Raw genomic sequence first — 19642 nt, 5'->3', positions numbered from 1 at the left:
CCATTATTTAAATAAGTTAGGGAATAAATATTGTTGTAGGTAGTGATTTGAGTCTATGAAATGTGTTCATAACAACACTGCACCTGCCGGAAATCAGATCAGAAAATGTCATCAGAATATATTAGTAATGCAGCTTCAGGCTTTGGTGTTTTAATGCCCGACAATCATCTCTAGTATAAACAGCCTATTTAAAAACGTGTTTCACCGTTTTAATGTATACTTCAAAGTTAAAAAATTTGCATAAAAAATTAAAAACATTGTGTTACAGTTCTACTGTACATAAAAACCTCCTGTCCAAATAAACTGCTGGCCCGCTGACGTATCAGTGCACAGATTAGCAACAGCCTAAGTATAACGACTATGACTTAATATCAGTGTCTGGGCACTGCCACACTAATTAAAGATGACTGCATTCTAGTTAGGTAAGTTATACAGCGGGGATTTATAAATAGTAGACACTGCAAGGTTTTTTTAAACAGTTTGAAAAAAAGGAGGAATGTTGCCTAAAATGGTCAGGACAGACTAAAACTGCAAGTCTAAAAAGCCAGGAAATAGTCACATCTAATGAAGAGCAACTACTACTTATGGGTTTATTATAGAGAACTGAGTAAAAAAAAATATATATCCTTCTCTAGCTTGGATAACTTTTAAGGGGCAAAAAAATGGAAAACCCCTTTAAATTGTAGTTTTTACCTATGTTTACACCAACTTAAATTATCGCTGTGTTTTTTTTTTATTAACATTCTTCAATATTTTAACCTCTTAAAGACCAGGCCAGTTTTAGCCTTAGGGACCTAAAGATTTTTGCTTGCTTTTTGTTTTTTAATGCCATTCACAAATCACCTGCATAATGTTTTAGATTCATCCTTCAGATTGTAAGGCTGGGTTCACACTGAGTTTTTTGCAGGCAGAAAATCTGCCTGAAAATTCAGTTTGGCATTTTGAGGCAGATTTTCCTCTGCCTGCATACCGATTTTCGTCGGCCATTGAGCGCCGCGGGCATAAAACGCTGCGAAATACGCTTTCTCTGCCTCCCATTGAAATCAACGGGAGGCATTTTTGGCCATTTTTTGGCGAGTTTTGCAGAGCGGTTTTCGCGCCAAAAAACGTGTCAAAAAATTCTGTGTGAACTCACCCTAAGAGTTAGGGCGGGTTCACACATAGCGGAATTTCACTTAAATTCCGCTGCGGACACTCCGCAGCGTTAATCCGCAGCGGAGCCGTTTCTCCATTGACTTTCACTTTAATTTAGCAGTGTTCGTTTACACGATGCGTACAATTCCGCTGCGGAGCATAGGCTGCGGAGCGGAATTTGGTGTCCGCAGCATGCTCTGTCTGTTGCGGAGCAGTGGCGGACTGGTTGCGGACTCATGGCGGAATTTCTCCATTGACTTCAATGGAGAGTCAAAATTCCGCAATGAAGTCCGCAGATCTAATGTGTGCTGCGGAGCGTATTGTTTTTACTACCATGACATTTCTTCATTCTGGCTGGACCTATGTATTTCTAGGTCTACAGCCAGACTGAGGAAGTCAATGGGGCTCCCGTAATGACGGGAGCGTTGCTAGGAGACGTCTGTAAATAGTCACTGTCCAGGGTGCTGAAAGAGTTACGCGATCGGCAGTAACTGTTTCTGCACCCGGGACAGTGACTACCGATCTCAATATACATGTATCTGTAAAAAAAAATATAAGTTCATACTTACCGAGAACTCCCTGCGTCTGTCTACAGTCCGGCCTCCCAGGATGACGTTTCAGTGTAAGTGACGGCTGCAGCCAATCACAGGCCAAGCACAGGCTGCAGCGGTCACATGGACTGGAGCGTCATCCAGGGAGGTCGGGCCGGATGCCGAAAGAGGGACGCGTCACCAAGACAACGGGCGGTAAGTATGAATTTCTTTGACTTTCACTAGGGAAAGTGCTGTCCCTTCTCTCTATCCTGCACTGAATAGGGAGAAGAGAAGCACTTTTCCTGCAGTCCGCAGCGGCCAGTCCGCATCAATTTTCTGCACATTTTGTGCAGATCCGCTGCAGAATCTGCAACGCAGATTCTGTGCGGCATTGATGCGGACAGTTGCGGAGGAATTCCGCCATGTGTGGTCATGCCCTTATGGTGATTTAAAAATATGTGCATATTATTTGGTGTTTTATGATTAATACAATTTGTTTAATGTAAAAATATTGGTTTGCATGCTTCTTTAGTACTTTATTACAGTCTTTTTTTTATTAATATTCATGTTAATACATTTTTTCCTAAATTAATCTGAATTAGTAAAAAAAATGTAATCCCATAATTTAACTTTATTGATTGTTAATATTATGACATAATAATGTACTATATACATTATGTCATGTGCCATAGTTTTATAGCAGTGGTCATGAAAGGATTAATTATGTCCAATATCACAATCCCTTTAAGAAGTAGTACAGTAGCTTAATAGTTTGATACTTTTATCAGCAAGTGGTTTGTTAATGCACCAGTCTACCATGCTTCATAGGATAAACAATCAGACTATAATTTACCTGTCCTTGGTTCCACGGAAAAATACGGCTGACCTTGAAGAATGCTATAGATAACTCGAGCACTATTTCCATAAGTGGGATCATCGGCATCTGTTGCTGTTACTTGCATCACTGATGTTCCTTAATAAAATGGTATTGGCTTTCAGTTAAGCAGATTTCATCCTACAGCAGTACATTGTGAAACATTTATAAAATTGTAATTCTAGAAACATTACTGGCAGATTTACATGTTATTTGTTCATTATTTTACTATAATAATATAAATCACATTGTAAAAATCATGAGATTTGTTTAATTATTTACAAAATTATTTCAACCATAACCCATGTTGTAATTCTGACTTTAACTTGAGATACACTTTTGAAAAAGCGAGATTAAAATGTCATTGAACACAGTGATTTTGTGTTCTAGATATTAGTGAGGCGCAGACTGTTAATTCATTAGATTCTGGTTATTTCACTGAGCTCTATGCCTTTAATAATTTATCTCATTTCCAGTCAATGTGCTTCTGGTAAAGTTTTATTTCTATGAATACAAAATGGTAGCCTCTAAAATACATATGCATGAGGAGAGGTGTATATTAATCAGATTTTAATGATACATATTCATGAGTCTATAAAAGAAAGCAACTTGAACATAAGAAACAAAATAAATTTAGCATACAAATTGTATTATGCCTATTTTTATGGAACATGAACTGAAGGCTTAATGCAGTACATATTTTCAGTTCTTAATATATACGCTGCTCATACTGCACCTCTTAGTTGGCATAACGGAGAGCCTAACTTCACAGCATTGGCTTTAACAGCAAGCAGTCTTTGTATACCACTGTATCTCTGAATAGGTAATTAGGGTAGAACGGGGAACACTGACTACGAAAGGCGCAGTGTGGGATTGTCAGGAGTTTATTGGACAAGTCACAGCCTTGTCCAACCAGATTTTCTTTGACAGCATCATGCTGTTTAGTTTGTGTATACAATTCTTCTGGGAATCATGTCTAGAGAACCAGTCAATGCATTGGAGGTCTGTAGTTTTGCTTGTTACGAGAGAAAAGGTTAAAACAAAATATATTAACAAAAGAGAAGCAACAAGCCATCTATTTTGCATGCAACTTTTACAGGTTTGAAATGTATCTCTTTCTTACCAACAGGGGACATTTCGGGAATACCCGCCGTGTAGGGTCCATCCAGAAATTTTGGTTCATTGTCATTTACATCTTGAACTTTAATGACAAATTCAGATTCAGGCTCCACTGGTCTATTAGTTTGCATGTCAATTGCTTGTGCTCGCAACGTATAGTAAGCTTGTTCTTCTCGATCCAACCTCTTTGTAGCATGAATGTCCCCAGTATGTTCATCAATATTGAAAATGGAACCAGCCCCTTCACCCGTTAAAACATATTTGATGGTGTTTTCTCCTATGTCCACATCAGAGTGAAGCTGTTGGAAAATATGAAAGAGTTGTTAACTTAAAAGGCTTAGTGACATGGAGGAAATCAAGAAATATCCATTGTCACTGAGTGAAATACATGAATTGTCATTGTTTGAGAATTGATCTGGAAAAGTTTCTTGTTCACTGCAAAATATGATGAAGATCTGTCAAATGCTTTGGGAAGCAAACCAATTTTTATATCTCCCAATAAACAATTTGGATGCACTTTGTATTTCACACTGTGCTGAAAATCACATTCATATCGCAGAGTTTGAAGTGCTGTCACACTCATTGTGTGGGAAATATGACTTGTAAATAGTTTAGAATTTATTTCCTATAGTGGCATTGGGTCGCTGCAGAGATTCTAGGACAAAGATATTTGTGCTTCCTTTCAGTTGAAATGATTTCATGTCTAACACTTCACAACAATTTGTGCATTCCGTTATGAACATGGCATACAACTTTTTGTCTACTCTTGACAGTATCACCGTTATAACTATGAATGTTAAATTTTACTTTAACTGTATGCCAAATTGACAACGCTGAGAAAACGTAACATTTCTGGATTTGCATGGTCCCACATTATGTATTGTGTAGAAACATATGGCATGGTATGTTTTCAGTTTGATTTTAATTTACTGTCTTATAATTACTGAATTACAAACATCCAAAATTATAGTTCATTTAATTATTTGTAACCGAACAGGTGTAGATTTGGCTAAGTATCTACTTATTTAATGACATTCATAGATTTAAGAACCATGAAAAAAGCGGTGATCACAGAATTTTACAATTCTTCCAAATGTTCTGCTATAGATTCTCCTTTACCAATTCTGAAATCCTGGACAACCCCTATAACAGTTTGAGAACTGTCCCAATCTTTAGACAGTCTGCTACCCGATCATTGACTTAGTCAATAAAAACTCTCAACAGAACAGAGCCGTTGTTGGGTGACAGATTGTTCTATTCTTTGCTTCCCACACTGACAGAACCTCTTATGTCAGAAATCTGTGTAAGATGCTCGATGAGAGCGGCATGCTACAGTATATGCTGCCAATTCCGAGTGCCTGTACGCCTGTATCATTTGGGAATTGCACTGATCTTTACACTGCCAGCTGCTTTTCTCCAGTTTTAATTTTCCTTTTACTGCACTGATAGAATTCCTCGGGCATTCATGTCAGAATAGGAAGCTACATGCATGCAGCATGTGAGATGTCCTTCTTGTAGCTTCATGACTGTCAGGGAAGAAATTCTGAATACGTAAGTTGGAGCAAACCTGCATCTGAAAATCATTCATAATTCACCTATTATCAATACCTTTCTAATAAACAGCACTTCCACAGACTCCCTAACCTATATTGCAGGTGAAGTAGAATAAAACAGCTGCAGCATTTTCTGATTTTCACACAGATTACTTCTGCTGCATCCCATACACATGTATTGTACTGTGAATTTTTGCATGTTTTTTTTAGGTGGAATCTGCACGGAAAATACATGTCAGATACGTGTTGTCTTAATTAATCCTGAGTTTAATAGCTACAGTGGCTGTGTAAAACATGAAATCACATTTAAGAGTTTATCCAATTATGCTCTTTCTCCTTAAGGCTGTGATCTAACGGGCCGGATGCACTGCGTAAAAGCCCGCAGGGAATCCGCCCAATGCGCCACAGTGAATTCAGGGTGAAAAACCACACCAAACTGTGGTGCAGTTTTTCGGCCGTAATATCCGCTGCGAAAAATTGCAGCACTTAGCTGGTCTGCTAGCAATTCGGCCTCCTGGGATGGCGTTTCATCCCAGAAGACCGCTGCAGCTTGTGATTGGCTGCAGTGCCGGTCACATGGAATGAAGCGTCAACCCAGGAGGCTGGCACTCTGACGTCATTCGGGCCGGCCTCCTGGGATGATGTTTTATCCCATGTTACCGCCGCTACAGCCTGTGATTGGCTGCAGCGGTCACATGGGATGAAACATCATCACAGAAGGCCAGCATGGAGGAAGAAACACTGACTCCTGGGTAAGTATAAGATTTAAAATGTTTCCTGTTTTGCATTTTTTGTGGTGGAATCGATGCGAATTCAATGGGGAAAACCCAGAACAAATAAGCAGCATTTATGCATATACAATTGACATGCTGCGGAATAAAATTCTGCACCGCAGGTCAATTTCTGAGCATTTTTTCCGCTCAGTATTTACACAGTGTGTGAGTGAGATTTATTTTAACTCATCCACGTTGCTGCTACTGTATTTGCTGCCTATTTTTCGGCACAATATTCGTTGTGGAAAATCTGTAGCATTTACGCAACGTGTGCCCTGACTCTACAGGTGATCACATCTCTACAAATACGTTTTAGGTAAACTTTAAGGTAAATCTCATTGGAAAAGTATTTAATGTAGATCTCCAGTGACACCTATAGAAGATATAGGGAGTTTGAAGATAATAACGGGAGACGGTGCTCCTCCGAGATCTGTGTTGTTCTGTGTGGAAGCTGGCTGCCACACCTGGAAGGAAGAATCCTCCTTGCAGGAATCAAATTGGTATGAAGGGTTAAAAGAAAAAGTGCAGATGGTATGAGCGCCAGGCAGGCAGGAAATGATGATGATGAGAGATAGTTTTTTCTTTAGAAGGAATTTTTTTTTTCTTTATTCAGTGGACGACGCATTTCTGGACCATAACGAAATGATCTCTCATCGTAATTATTTCCTACCTGCCTGGTTCTGATACCATAAATTCTGCTCCTATAGGGGATTTTATTGTAAGTAAATTTCCTAAATAGTTTTGAAGCACGACTTAAGTTATTAGCCCAAAAATAGACACCTATCTGGAAACAGTACTGTTTCAGGGTTGAGTTCCGGTCAGCTGTGTTAGATGCTGTTTGAATAACATTACAATAGGTACTGAAGAAACATTTTTCTTCCTTCTGGAGGAGAGCTATTTTGGATATTTTTGTGCCGCAAAACACACTGATATACATTAATCAAGTGCATGCAAAAGATAGATATGATCAATGCCTAAGTGTCATGATTAATGTGGATCATTTAGAAAAAGGCCTAGTTCTTTATCTAATATTTTTTTCTAATGGTCTAAAATAGATAAGCTAATTAAAGAATATTGATATTTATAAGCAAACATACATAAAGTAGCTTTGAAGATATAGAAGATGCACTCTTTTAGACATTTCAGTCGCAATTGGTAGATCAACGATTAACTGGATTTAATTCAGGCCCTTTTACACGGGCTAATTATCGGGCGAATGAGCGTTCACATGTGAACGCTGAATGTGAACGCTCATTAAACAGGACAACGATCAGCTGATGAACTCGCAAACGCTCGTTCATCAGCTGATTGTATCGTTTATGCTGCAAGAATTATTATCGTTGTCGACAGCACATCTCCCTGTGTAAACAGGAAGATGTGCTGCCGACATGATAGAAATGTATGAGGATGAGCAATCGTAGTAACGATCGCTCGTCCCCAAACACAGCTCTTTGTGAAAGGAGCAAACAAGAGCCAATCAACGAGCTGTCTCGTTGATCGTCACTCATTTACACGGCCCTGTAAGAGGACCCTTATACTCTACATAAGGGAATACTTTCCAATACCATGTCTGAGTTCCTTTTTGTGCTCCATGGAATCATATTGTCCCTATAATATTCGTAAGGCCTTTAATAACACTCAGAATGCAGAGGCCTAATTTCCTAATGGAGCTATTCTTTTGTTGGACACATGTAAAGCTTTTGACTTCGTAGTGTGGAGTTATGTATGGGAGATCTTATTTAGATTTGGGTTTGGGAAGAAATTGATTTCATGGATACAGCTACTATATTGACGCTTAAGAGCTCAGATTGGTATAAATGGTTTAATTCCCTATACTTCCAATTAAGTAGGGGTACACGGCAGGAGATGCCCTCTGTCCCCTTTTTTACTTGCCATCTTGATACAATCTCTTGCTCTTAAAATTAAGGCTGACGTGGGTATAAAGGAGCTTGAATTTGCTAGGGAACAGAATATTTCTCTATACACTGACAACATGCTTCTGTATCTCAACGATGTTCAGGATGTGAGACATGTTGTCACCGTGTATGCTGAATTTGGGTGTTTTTCTGGCATTAATATTAATTGGGAAAAATCAACTCTACTTCCACTAGGTCAGTTAACAAAGCCTCAAACTTATGATGATATACTGAAAATGGATACATTTAAGTGTATTCATATATTTTTTTTTACATTTTTTTTTAATAAAAACTCTTTAGAAAGTTGCAATGATCACACTGACTGACCTTTTTATATAAAAAAAAATGCCTTTCAAAGGTGTACATATCCTTTAAATAATTTGTTTTGAAAAAAAGAGTGTTTTTTTTTTCTTTGTCTGCTCGGTTTTTGGGGAGGGGGGTAATTTATTCTTATGCCTAATTGTAACAGTAAGGAGTTTGCAAATATTCTAGATTGACACAATCTTGTATTGTTGCTTTCTTTTTGTATTTATGCTTAGCTACTTCTGTAAATTTTCTTTCTCTGTAATAAAATAAAAAAGATAATATAAAAAAAGATCTAGAAAATGTTGCAAGTCATACTTGAACCTTTTTTTTTTTTACTTTTTAGGGTTCATTCACCTGCATGCCTTTTTTACCGCAATTTGCTGCGATTTTGCGGTAAAAACACATACCTTTTACCAGAACTGGACAACCAAACTCAACACAAACCTTTCATTTAGCGAACACAAATTGTACAAAATTCCTTAAGAATACTCTTTCATCTTTTAATCATATACAGTATAGAATTAGATCAATGCCAGATTTGTAGTTTGTTTAACTTTATATCACAAAATTCAATCAACAGCGTGCTGTGTGCCACAAGAAGCTTAACAAAGGGTTGAATGGCAGACCAGATAAAATAAAATAAAACCAGTCTCAAACTAGATGGCACGCACCCAACATTTTATTTTTAAATCAAGAATTGTTCAATTATAGCCGGGCCATTTTTTAATCTTCAAAGACAAAAGATTTGTTAAAAGTCAAGGGAGCAACTCAACCTGAGAATTCTAGATCAGTAACCATGACATCTAATGTCAGGAAGCTTGTTCTCCAGAATATATACTTGTAAAAAAGTGTTAGAACAGCTGAACATATTTCAGGATTTTAGGATCTTGCTAGAACTTCTTAGGTTATTGTTGAAAACATCAAGGCCTAACAAAAATGAAAACGTACAGTCTATTTAAACATAGAAATATGTTGGATATGACACTGCCATACAAAGTCAATAGACTAAATATAATTATTCACTGATTACCACTCATTTTTAGCTGCATATAATAAAGTGGAAAATTTAGATCTTCAATATTACTAATCTTATACAACAGCCTATGCCTAGACCTTTGAAATCAGCATGTCTGTCACTACATTATGTGGCCCTGAGTGAGGGCAGCATTATGTAGATGACAGGTTCCCTTTAATGAGGCGAATACAGCTACAGCTCAGCATTGGCCACTTGTTTTTTTTAAAGTTATTATAAAAGTTATTATAAAGTCAACTAAATGCATTAATTTTAATACTATCAGTACAATATATATAGTACAGGTAGATAGCAGTATAGTACATATAATGAGTGGAAAGCAGTACAGTACATGTAATGCCGTTAGAGAAAAGTATTGTACATTTAGTACAGGTATAGAGCAGTAAAGTGCATACAGATCAGATAGATGTCAGTATAGTACATATAGCACAGGTAGAGAGCAGTACTGTACATATAGTACATGAAGATAGCAGAACAGTACATACCGTATAATACAGGTAGAGAGAAGTATATTACAGATAGGACTGGTATAGAGCAGCACAGTACTGTACATGTAGTACAGGTAGAGGGCAGTATAGTACAGATAGGACTGGTATAGAGCAGCACAGTACTGTACATGTAGTACAGGTAGAAAACAGTACAGAACATACAGATGTAGCCATCTTTATCTTGACTGTTAACACATTAAATACACAGTGGAAAGAAACTTTAACTTGTATGTAGAACAAGTAGATATTAGTACAGCACATACAGTATAGGTAAAAGGCAGTAGCGTACATGTAGCACTGTACTATATTGCAAAGAGACGCTAATAAACTGTCTATTAGTACATGTACTTCAGGAATACAGCCCTGGCTCTACTTGCCTCTAATGAGATGTTCTGATTCATAGGCGTTTTAATAGTAAAAGGCACATGCTGATTGATTGGAATATTCAGAAAATCACATTCACTATAGTGTAGCACTGTTTGTGTTACCGAATGTGGTTTTAAGTTACCTTGGATCAGGAAATTGTAAGTTAAAAATATATTACATTGGTATGAAAATGGTATTGTAACCTGAGAGACCAATACACTGTATATTTCAATTTACATATGTAACATTCAAAGAGGATCTGTTAACAGATTTCACATTATTCGATAGATATAATAGACCTAATGAAGCTGGTATAACCAAACAAGACCTACATAGGAGCATAGAAACCGGACAATCTTCATAAATATATTTCAAAATGAATGATTTTATTTCCACTTCGTTAAAGCAACATAAATACAAAATAATATAAAAAATTAGTAGCAAAGACAAAGTCAACAAGAAAAAAGTACAACACTGCAATTGATAATAAGTAATATGAAGTGAGATTGACTCAAAAGGTGCACAATAAGATCTTAGTAAAATGCTAGTATGCAAAGAATTTTAGTTACCCAAAAAGAGCAGACATCATTCACTGCAAAATAATAATTCATGTATCAGTAGCCTATGTTGAAATATAAGTGGAGCTATAGACTAATGCATGTGAGGCGCAGTAGACAAGCAAAACCATTCAGCTACGTAAATAGGTAAGTTCTTATGTATCCTGACTCTTATTCATTACTAAACTGTTTCTCCTATTTGGGTACTTTTCTTTACTATTGGATGATGCAAAGCCACATGCATTGTGCTTGGCATAAAATGCCTCTCTTATCTTATTGAATGGCTAATGTATGTGAGAAAGAAAGGATTTTACTAAAATCTTATTGTGCACCCTTTGAGTCAGTCTCACTTCATATTACTTATTATCAGTTACAATGTTGTATTTTTTTACTGTTGACTTGGTATTTGCTACTCATTTTTTATATATTTTTTTGTATTTATGTTGTTTTAATGATGTGGAAATGGAAATAAAATCATTAATTTTTAAATATATTTATGAAGATTTTCTGGTTTCTATGATCCTATGTGGGTCTTATTTGGTTAGATATATGCATGGGAGTTTAAACCACCATTACATTATATGGACCACCTATGGGTCTAATGAAGCTGGTGTCGTTACTTTGGAAATCTGTGTAAGCATGGTTGTATAATCCTTTCTCAAAGATTTTCTGCCTGATATTGAAATTAGCATTTTATGAGACCAAGTATATGTATGAGACCAAGTATATGCATTATGTAATCTCAATCCCCACCCACCTAGAACTGACAAGCTCCTATCATTGTCGGTACTCCCCCACACCATGCTGAAATCCCACACATGATCAGTACAAGCTGCAGTCTCCCTGGTGCTGCAGTAAAAGAAGGGAGCAGATGGAGTTAGAAGATGTAATTCCACATTAATACTGCTGCTGTTAGGCAGACTCTAACTGCAGAGCCAGGCAAACTGCAGATTGTACTGTGTATGTGTGAGATTTCAGAATGGTGCGGGGGAGGAGGGACAATGATAGGAGCTTGTCAAGTCTAGATGGGCAGAGATTAAGATTACATTCATATACTTGATCTCATAAAATGCTCATTTTAATATCAGGCAGGGAAACCTTGAGAAAGGGTTATACAGCCATTCTGGCATGGTTTTTCAAAGTAAGTACATCAGTCTCATCAGGTCTAAGAGATTGATTTAATTATGTATGTAGTTTCTATTGTGAAATCTAGTCACAGATTCTCTTTGAATACAAACTGTCTGTGATTAAAAACTTTGTTTACTTGCTTAATAATAATAATAATAGTAAAAAAAAAAGTTTTACTCATTAGCATCCTCATCACAATAAAATAATTTAACATGAACATTGTGAAGGTTATTCTTTTCATGTTATACGAATTTAAGCTCCAACCACAATACATTATCTGTCTTTTACATTATAGCTCTGGCTAGAAGAAAGAATAATTACTACCATAAAGTACTTCCAAACGTTAAAAGGTGAAGATGTAAACCAGCTAAACCAATAACTGTGACTAATTGTCACTATATAACGCTATAAACTACTGGACCATAACCATTTTAATGCTAGACTGTAAGTTTTCTTAATGCTTTGTGCGGCAAGGACATTTACGTTTTAGAACATTTATTAAATATGACTTAACTATAGATGCAGAATTTTTAATTTCCAAAATCAAAGTTTAAATATAAACAGTCCTACCAAAAAATATTCATCCCCTTATAACTTATTTGAAAAATTCTACAGGGTGCACTGGGACTTCCTTGAAGCAGTATTAATTAACTGTGGAGTATCTGGTCCGTTTTTAAAAGCGATTATGACACTATACACCAAGCCAACGGCACATGTGTAGTATGGGTTTCAGTTCAAAGGCCTTTACTATCTCAAATGGTATTAAACAGAGAAGCCCTTTTTCACTATTAATCTTTAATTTGATAACTGAACCCCTGGCCCAAAAAATAAGATCCAATCAGGAGATGCAAGGTATTAAATGTGGGTCTCAAGGACATACAATCGGCTTATATGCCGACAATATTCTGATTTTGTGTATAAAATGTTTAACCCCATTAGACAGCCTTAGAAAGACTGTGGCGGAGTCTTCTGCAGTTTCATATTATAAGTTAAATGATAACAAATGTCAACTACTTCTTATCAATTGCAACTCTAAGCCAACTTCCACACTTAAGTCTTTACTCCCCTATAATATAGTAGAAAAAAGTTTTAGCTACTTATGAATTCAGATATCACATTCAATAGAAAATTCCCTAAAATTAAATGTTACATTTTTAAGAATCAAACAGGAACTGACTAACTAATACAACATACCCTATCGTGGATTGCCAGAATTAACACGCTTAAGACATATGTGCTTCCCGTGATATTATATTCCTTTATAAGTTTTCCAATATCCTTCCCAAAATTGTTTATAAAGAATCTCCAAAGTGAAATATTCAGATTTATCTGGGTTAAGAAATGGCCTAGAATAGCTGAGCAATCTCTATTCAATCTGCCGCGTCTGAGAGGTATGGGAGTCCCTGATTTAAGTAAATATCAAAGTGCTGCCTTACTAGAACCCATAAGATCATCCTGGAGAGAACCACAAGATAGCAGATGTATAGCGATTGAGAAGGCTTTTGGTGATGTAAAAGGCTATGTACACCTTTGGAAGCGTTCTTTTTTTTATTTTTTAAATTAAAAAAACTTATTTGAAAGATAAATTTAGAATTTGGAAGTCTCTGCCACTCTCTGTAGCAGGGAGGATAAACCTAATAAAGTTGGTTGTACTCCCAAAATGTTCACCTGCTCTTATTTCCTCTTTTGTTTGTGGCTCCTTTCGCCTGAAACTAATACTCTCAACTTTGCAAAGGCCTAAACTCCAAGCTAGTACTGCCCTCCTGGATTTATTTCTTTATTTATTACTTTGCTGGTCAGATAAGGTACTTTCATTCCTGGTTCTCCCCTACTTTTCCCTCATCCCTTGAATCCCACCTTAATGACTAAACTTTGGCCTACCTTAAACGATACTGTGAGGCTACATTATCATACTTGATTATTCAGAAATTGGCCTACCAAATATGATCCCAAGTTCTACAAATTCCACAATATACTGACACTATAGCTGAAGCTCCCCAATGGCACAACCCTTGTTTACGCCACCTTTACTCCTTGTCTGATGCTAACGTTTGGAACAGGTCTGAGATCTCTACACTGGGAGGTCTTCAGGCAGATTGTATTTAATTGTCTTTTAAAAAATCTCTCCTCTCACATTGACCTACGTAGTACTGCTTTTTACCGTTATCTACATTTACGCCATGCGTCAATCAAGAATGGAATTTACTCAGGCAGAGTTTACTTTTTTTTAGATATCCATTGATTGACTTGCTGTGGTCGCAAGGCCCTAGGGACCTCATTTCATGCCTTTACACATTTTTGCTAGATACAAATATAAAACATTCCACTCTTCCTGATTTTGATAAATGGTGAGATATCACCACGAATCTGACTAAAGAACAGTGGCATAAAGTGACAGAATCTCATTTACATTGTGTCCCCAATAATATACTCAATTGTGCATTTTTTAGAATGTTATCTAACTCTTATGAGGTTGTACTATATGTGTAAAATTCCCTCTTATATCTGTCCAAGATGTCATGAGGAAGAGGCTGGCTTTATTCACATGCTCTAGTCCTGCTGTTATCTATCTGATTTTTGAACAAAACGGATTAACTTATTATCCAATATATTAACAATTTTCTAATCACCTCCCCCAGCGATATGCCATCTAGGAGTAATAGACATGGACATCTTGATTCATTATCAACGTATTTTTAATTCAAGAAGTTTTATTTATGGACAGAAATGTGTTGGATTGACCCATGGTCTCCTAATCTAAACATGTTTATACAATTGGGGAATCAGCTAATTCCTTTTAAAAATATTGTTTATTAAAATAGAAACTGCACCACAATATTCCATATGATCTGGGCTGCTTGTGTCTTTTTTTCATTGGTTGACGGATTTGTCCTCTACCACATTGTGATTTTCTTTACCTCCACTTAACTTTGATTATAGTTGACAATCGCACTCCAACCTCTAACTGCATCTACATAGGAATTTTGAGATTTGTTTCTTATGTTGTTACAATTATTCCCTGCTTATTATATTTGCACTATGTTATACTCACTCATGAGACACGTGGATTTTCCACCTGTATGTGACAATATTATGTCTTGTAATGATGCATTATCGATTGTTTTATTTGCTCTTTGACATGATGTTGTATTTTGTTGATCTGCTTCAGTGGAAAACAATATTTTTTTGCTGTACTAGTTTTATACTTTGTTTCATTTCATTTTCAATAAAACGAGTTTAAAAAATATATATTATGAAGCAGTTTAATTTGGGCCATTTCCGCATTCCCAAAGCCATAATTTTTCTTATTTTCTCAATCAACATAGTCTTATGATGGCTTAATATTTGAGGGACGAGTACTAGTTTCAATTGGTACTATTATTGGGCACATGGGAGTTTTTGATTACTTATTATTTTTGTTTTTTGGAAAGCAAGATGACCAAAAAACAGCAATTCTGCCATTGCTTTTTAATTTTAATTTTTTTTTAAACGTTCGCTGTTCCCGATCAATAAGATTTTTATAGCAAGGGTCATTGTGGATGATACTAATAATGTGTAGTTAATTTTTCCCATTATAAAGCATTTTTTTTCAATGGGATTATTTTCATTATTTTTCTAAAGACTTATTTTTTAAATTTTTTAGTTTTTTAGTCCCACTATAGGACTTGAACTTCCGATCTCCTGATTGATTCTATAATACATTGCAATACTTTTGTTAGACTGACAGGCAACCTATTAGGCCGTTACTTAGTCAGGGCCTAATAGACATGGCAATCCATCAGAAAATCCATCTTTTTCTGCCTGCAAATTCCTCTGTGTGAACTAGACCTAAGAGTGTGGATGGGATTATAGAGGGAGCCCCCTCCCTCTGTAAAACCACTTAGGTGCCGTGGTACCTCTTGACAGTGGCACAGGGTTGAGAATATCCACTTCAGTCATTTCTGGACTACTGAGCTAAAAATTACTGACAATCCAAAATTTTTACAGACACATTACAAAATCAAAAGGCCTCACGCACATGGCTGTAGCTGTGTTTTTTGGGCGCACAAAACGCACACGTTCGTGTGAATAAGGCCTAAGGCAAATGTGCTAACTACTACACAGACTGCGATACTCAATATATTTTAACGGTGTTATATAAACTTTCCAACTAGTACAAGTCAGTCAGGCACTCACTCTAGTAGTCTCTTAAAAGTAAGCTGCTTAGTAAATGTGAGTCATTGACTTAGTTAACTACCTATAGGCTGAGCATAGGAGAGTTTTCATCCTTCTCGAGGAGAAATACTTTGCTTAATTTTTTGAGTGAGAATTGCATTATAGTTTCCCAGCCTCTTTGTTAGATCTCAGTAGAATTAGTACCCCAGTGAGTCTAGTACCAAAGATAAGGTATTGGAAAATAAGGTGCAATTTTGGAAAGTATAGGTGCAATAGCTCTACACACGGTTGCTTTGCAAACTGGGAAGTTAATATAATTTCTGGTCCGATGTGTGGGCCGTCATGACATGGCATACATCTATATATTTTTTTTTTTTTGTTCCCTTAGTATTCACTGTCCATGTTTGTCACAAGGATTCTTCAGATTGCAGTGCCCTTATGTATCAGTCCTGGGGGTCTATGAGGAGTGTGTTTGTGTGTCCATCCATTAGATTTCTCACACCCTGCATTACAGATTTCCCTTCTAAGGCAGCCAAACCTAGAATTTCAAGCTGCAGTGAATGCTGAGGTAGCAGCCTAGGCAAAGGCTGGAGCAAAGACTGTAAGGCATAATTTTTGCACTGAAAATGTTGCTGCAGATTCTTTGCGAATTTGCAGCAACATTTTCATATTTGACAGGTAATTCAGACATTGTGGATATCACAGCAGACTTGCTGCAGATTTGAGCCTTTGCAATGCAAATGCTGAGATTCGCAGTGAAAGTCCGCTTCTTCTCCGCAATGGAATGAGCATGCTGCAGAGGGAAAAATCTGCACCGCAGCCTAATTTCCGCACAGTTATTTTCTGCAATGTCTGAACTAAGTTTCCTATAAATGTATAGAAACAAATGTAAAAAATGGCCGCTGCAGAAGTCCACTGCGGACTGTCCACAGCGGAATTCCACAGCAATTCTGCCACGTCTGAATATGCCCTAAGGGTATGTTCACACACAGAGTTTTCAGGCATATTTGGGTTTGCAAATGCCCCAAAATACACCTGAAAAAACGGTAGCTGAACGCCTACAAACATCTGCCCATTAAATTCAATGGGAAAAACGGTGTTTTGTTCAGACGGGTAATTTTTTTACGCCGCCGTTATAGAAAACACGTAAAAAGAAGGAGCATGCCACTTCTAGAGACATTTTTGTAGCTGTTTTTCATTGTGTCAATAGAGAAATGGCTCCAAAAATGGCTCCAAAAAACGCATGAGAAAAACGTTTTCAGCTTCAAAAACGGCTGAAAATCAGAGGCTGTTTTCTCTGAAAACAGCAGCGTAATTTTAAGCAGGTTTTGACTCTGCGTGTGAACATGCCCTTACCCTAATCAATTTATCAATAATCAATTTATCGCTAACCTTTACAGGGTCTTCTGGCTTGGAGGGTTAAGGATTAGGTTGAGGGCCCTTCTCCTTTCCAAGAGGGCTTGCTATAGACTGCATCCTGGTGCACTTTTGGTGGGGCAAGCTGCACTTCTTTAGTAGCACTTGGGTGATAGAAACACACACACGTGGGCTTTTGAGAGAACTTTAGCCAAATAAAATTTTGGTTAGGTTTCAGTGTATCTTTCAACCAGATGCCCTGTCAGTTATTATTGTTTTGAAAGAAATCTAAGAAATTCTTCACCTTTTCCCACACCATGACCTAACTATGGTATATGTAAATAAGAAAAGACAGTTAAGCTCAATGAGGTATATTTATGTGTTAGCCTTTAGGCTAGGGCAGCACAGCGACCTTGGCCACAACAAAGGAGAAATGGTCAAATATTGCTGCATCACCATAATGAAAGTGAATGTGGCTGCATTGTGACCCATAGGACATCTCGACCATGACATAACAGTTGCAAGAATTCCAAACTTGATTTATTTTTTCCAATTGTTTTGTCGTGGTCGCGGCAACCTTCGGGTCGCAGCGAAGCCACATTCATTTTCATTACTGCGGTCGGAGGAAGGTACGCATGTAATGCCAACAATGAATAAAATAAATAAAAATAAATGAAAGTATTTAGTCCTGTCCCATTAGGCCTGCTCACTTCTTGGGCCACATGACATGCACATGCCATATTATGGCTCTGTTTTGTAAGGAGGTATTATAGGGCTCCCATAGAGGTGTATGAGCCATTTACTGTACCAATGCATGCCTCCAATTTCATAAGAAGACATACATAGGTTTTTTTTTGGTACGGAATTAGACAAAAAAAAAAGTGGCACGCTCCATTGGATGCCATATTTACAGAAGGTATTCTGTCCTGAAAGCATTGTCATGTGCATGAGCTCGCTGCCGTAGTAAATTGCTATAGTAGCAGAAAAAAATACATTAGGAGTCTTATATATTAAACAGTGAGCATTATATATTAAAATTGGCTTTACTGCCCACAGCAACCAATCAGAGCTCAGTTTTCAAAATGCATGTAAAAGTGCCTGCAGTTTTCAAACATTGTTGTAAGCCTTTTTTATGGCTTTTTCTAGTAGAATTTTCTAAATTATGTGTTTTTGTATGAGATTTGTAAAACATATTAAAAAAAATTAAGTCTATAGAGAAAAACACCATGAAAGTACCATACCCAGAAAACGACCAGAAACTTTACCTCGTTTCTATATTTATACGTTTTAGCCATGTGCCAATTTAATAGCAATTTGTAGTTCTATTTCTCTGCCAACCTATATTTATTTGGTCTTTTCTCAGAACATATAGGGTTTCTATATTGTGCAATAAAATAAGTGATATATGAGGGTGAAAGGGGTAGAGGAGAAAACTCTGTAGGACGTTTTAAATCGTCCTTGCAGAGATAGGCACGGATCACTAGGACATTTAGGGTATGTTCACAATATTAGCAAAAAACGTCTGAACATACGGAGCTGTTTTCAAGGGAAAACAGCTCCTGATTTTCAGAAGTTTTTTAAGCAAACTCGCGTTTTTCGCTGCGTTTTTTTACGGTCGTTTTTGGAGATGTTTTTCTATAGAGTCAATGAAAAACGGCTCCAAAAACAGCATGCACTTCTTTCTCGCGGCCGTTTTTTTACGTGGCCGTTTTTCAACAGACCGTCGGAACAGAACGCCGTTTTTCCCATTGAAATCAATAAGCAGATGTTTGGAGGCGTTCTAGTTTCCGATTTTTCGGCCGTTTTTCGGCTGTTTACGACCCGAAAAACTTCCGAAAATAAGCCGTGTGAACATACCCTTATAGTCTATGGGCAGTTAGCAACTGGTAAAAAAAAAAAAAAGACACAAACCAAAATATTATGTGTGTAATGATATTTATATGTTGTGGGGAAAAAACTGCCTCTACTTCAATAAACACACCTCAATGCTGTCTGTAAAGCTAGTCTAAGGCTACATACACTCACATGCATTGTTTGAGCCACACAAAAGTGGATGCAGGAGAGATGAGACATATCAGTCTTTTATTTTACATTTTCCTTCCTAATAAATCTATTCTGGCTTTGGCTAAAAAAAACGTCCGAATTTACACATTGCGTTTTTCGCTGCTTTTCTTTAAAGTAATAAGAGAAAAATAGATTATTAGTCTGTGGTGGTTTTCTTGCCATTTCTTTATGTTAATGGCATTTTAAATGAAGCATACCCTAAATATGGCATTTTTATGGTGTTTTCTCTATAGATATCAATATGTGTTAAAAATACATTATAAACAAATATACAAAAAGGCATATGT

General features: G+C 36.8%; 1 protein-coding gene across 2 annotated transcripts in view; it reads right to left on the bottom strand.

The window, feature by feature from the left end:
- The window catches only part of CDH7 (cadherin 7), a 224187-nt gene that overhangs the window by 108040 nt on the left and 96505 nt on the right, over positions 1-19642 (bottom strand). For both annotated transcript variants that reach the window (XM_075826470.1, XM_075826471.1), the window contains exons 3-4: positions 3665-3959; positions 2521-2640 (exon numbers count right to left, since the gene is read on the bottom strand). In XM_075826470.1, the coding sequence (XP_075682585.1) occupies positions 2521-2640; positions 3665-3959 (415 nt within the window). The remainder of the gene's footprint in view (positions 1-2520; positions 2641-3664; positions 3960-19642) is intronic.

This window comes from Rhinoderma darwinii, chromosome 5, assembly GCF_050947455.1.
Source record: "Rhinoderma darwinii isolate aRhiDar2 chromosome 5, aRhiDar2.hap1, whole genome shotgun sequence".
Classification (NCBI taxonomy): Eukaryota; Metazoa; Chordata; class Amphibia; order Anura; family Rhinodermatidae; genus Rhinoderma; species Rhinoderma darwinii.
The sequence above is the reverse complement of the archived record's forward strand: the minus strand, read 5'-3'. Positions and strand labels throughout refer to the sequence as shown.